The 2,790-nt window shown below is 33.2% G+C and overlaps 2 protein-coding genes across 2 annotated transcripts in view; both read right to left on the bottom strand.

Annotated features, from left to right (window-relative positions):
• LOAG_18950 (hypothetical protein) overlaps positions 1 to 1,857 on the bottom strand; it is a gene marked incomplete at both ends in the record, with an annotated part of 2,345 nt that extends 488 nt beyond the window's left edge. The window contains 5 exons of the mRNA XM_020451612.1: positions 518 to 659; positions 754 to 880; positions 1,037 to 1,260; positions 1,341 to 1,517; positions 1,766 to 1,857. Of these exons, the coding sequence (XP_020304590.1) occupies positions 518 to 659; positions 754 to 880; positions 1,037 to 1,260; positions 1,341 to 1,517; positions 1,766 to 1,857 (762 nt within the window). The remainder of the gene's footprint in view (positions 1 to 517; positions 660 to 753; positions 881 to 1,036; positions 1,261 to 1,340; positions 1,518 to 1,765) is intronic.
• Positions 1,858 to 2,325: 468 nt separating this feature from the next.
• Positions 2,326 to 2,767, bottom strand: LOAG_14304 (hypothetical protein; the record flags this gene model as incomplete). The annotated part of the gene is made up of 2 exons (XM_003149801.2): positions 2,616 to 2,767; positions 2,326 to 2,477 (listed from the first exon to the last, which is right to left on the bottom strand). The coding sequence occupies exons 1-2, from the start codon at positions 2,683 to 2,685 to the stop codon at positions 2,326 to 2,328; spliced, it is 222 nt and encodes a 73-aa protein (XP_003149849.1). The 5' UTR covers positions 2,686 to 2,767.
• Positions 2,768 to 2,790: the final 23 nt, after the last annotated feature.

Genomic DNA, 2,790 nt, shown 5'->3' with positions numbered 1-2,790 from the left:
CAAAAGATGTTCAAAATGGAGAATGTGATTTTCCAGATGGTGTTTAAATCTCTAAGCTTTGAAGGTATACCATATCACTTTGTTCAATTAATCATTCAATTCGTAGTTTCTGAATATAAATCTAAATTTCATATGTTTTGTCAGAAATGTTTTTGTTTTGCTTTTTCTTGTTTTAATTGTGTCTTTATTTTTGACAATATTCAAAGCAACTCAAAATTTAATGCAATATACGACAGACAGTAAAGCAAGTTGGTAACAACATCTTGTTTAACTGTTAAAGTGTTAAAAATGGCATTTTAAGTTATTTCACGTCATACATTATTCATGACTACGTGGTTCTGTGCTATTGCAGTGTGTATAGACGCAAAAGCTTTGAACCATTTTGAATTATCATAATTGAATTGTTACATAATAGACCATAATTTGAGTTATTACGGATAACATGTTGATACTGCAGAATTAACTTAAAGCACTGAGTTGAAGTTAGCAGTTTAAAATTTTACCAAAAAAATGGTACCTGAACTTTCAGAAGCAATTTGCTCCCATCACCCGTTTTTGTGAGCAATATTAGCACATTTTCAAGAAGCACAACATGCAATTCGATCATTTTATTCCGACTACAACGCCAAGTGAGAGGTCCATCATGGATCAACTTGTAGCTGTAAGTAAAATATATTTAGTTCACATCAAATAATGATTATTTTAAAATGAATTCAATAAAATCCCAAGGATTCATGCAATGAAAGAATATACTGTGTCAAGTTGAAAGAATGGAAATCGCTGCTGAAGTTTTCACGATCGTAAGATGTTGTAACTAAACGTTTCTGCAACTCTTCCAACCTTCTCAGATTTTCAGCATTTCGTTTTGCCGTATTCACTGCTAAAATAAACTCTGCATGACATTGATTCTTTTATATGAGAAATCTTGCAAAAGTGATAATCTTTCATTTATCCACAAAGAAAAAAAAGTCCAAAAGTTACTTATGGATGAAATTTAGTCGAAAAAACGACTGGAAACATGACCCGAAAAGTGGACCTGAAAGTATCCGCTTGGCAGAGTTAACACTGTTCAAAATTTTCGTTTGTTCCTCAGATGGTTCTTGCGTGTACTTGGCAATTGTTTCCAATAATAACGGATATTTGACAAGCCTTTGCATCTCAACAGGAAGCATATCTTTCAGTTGTAGCTTACGACACAAGGGATTGCATTCAGCTTCAATCAAAAATCTGCTCAACTGATCGTCCTTCTCCTTTTTACACCTATTAATTGAATTCTTTCCATTGATTCATAAAATAGTTTAATAATGATTGTCATTCAGACAATGAATCCCTTAATTTACCGTTGTCCTAGGATGTCCAATGCATGCTGCTGATGTTGACAAAAGATTGCAGTTGCTTCCATAAGCTTTACACCGTTTTCACCATCGAACAAATCTTCCATCAGCAAACCAACATCACCCAATAAACCGTTTAAATCACAATCTCGTTTCCATTCTTCCACCATATTTCTCATCATTCTGGAATGTACAATATCAGTACAGCTAATTCATTTAAAATAAATCGTTAATCAATGTTGATTTACTCGGAATAAACTTTATTAAAAGATTAAAGCTTATTGCGAGTAACACTAGAAAGCCCTTTTCCATATGTGCTTAAAGGCCTGCATCCCTTCCACTCATAATCCTAACTTTCATTCCTTAAATAGCAGGAAAATCATCAGCATTAGAAATATAAACATTACCTGAGCTGTAAAAAAACGCATTACCTAGACATATTGCCATGCACTTCCAACAGTTCTTCGAGATTAGGAAAAAATAATTTGATAACTTCTGGAGGTACAATGTTTTGCAGAACCATCGGTTTGTAAAATACTTTATAAAGTATTTTCAAATTTCTCACGTGAGTTCTTTCCGTATGAAAAAGTTCTAAAGATAAGATTCAATTGGAATAAAACATTTGATAGGAGTTAAAAAAATTTGTTTATAATAGATATGTTTGAATAAACATTTCAAAAATTTCACGTATAATGATAATTTGAAATAAATTAATAATTTAAATTTGTCGTTTTTAATTTTACCATTTAAATATTGATTAATAGTACAAACCATTGATGACTTCCTGTCGTTTTTTTCCTTTGGTTTCAACCGTCTTACAATTTCCCAGCCAACAAAACTTTCTAGCGAGGGTACTTCAGTTTCAACCTATAACAAAAATTCAACCATATGACCAAATTCAAAGATACCACTGTGAAAATTCATAGTAGTTGCTTACTGACTTCTTAAAAATGCCAAATTTAAGACTTATTTTTATGTTTTTACAACAGAATTAATCAACTTTTAATAATATTAACAGCAATAATAGTAAATTACTGGCCTCCAGATCACTATCTCCATCAGTAAGCACGTTTTTCTCAATTTTATCCATTAAACGGCGAACTTCCTCATCACCTCCGGAAGCATGCGATACTGACGAACTTCCTGAACGTATTAGCTTTATATATGCTTCATCAAAATTAATCATGTTGACATTGGACGAATTAAGTAACGATGCCAAAATTTTTAATCCTTAGAATTTCCACTAGAATTCATGCATCACCAAACTGTATGAAAGCTTACCTGACAACGAAACAGCATCAAGTGGACATCTCGTCAATGTGACCGGTGAAGTTTTATCTTCGCTATCCATGTCGCTTCGTGCACGTCGTGGACGTTCTTCACCTTCTTCCGGTGGTGCTAATGCACCTCCCCATGAAAATGCCGATCGACCACGTCGGCCATCTTGTATTTCATC

This window comes from Loa loa (genome assembly GCF_000183805.2).
Source record: "Loa loa unplaced genomic scaffold supercont3.733, whole genome shotgun sequence".
Lineage (NCBI taxonomy): Eukaryota > Metazoa > Nematoda > Chromadorea > Rhabditida > Onchocercidae > Loa > Loa loa.
This window is presented reverse-complemented; position numbering and strand designations above follow the sequence as displayed.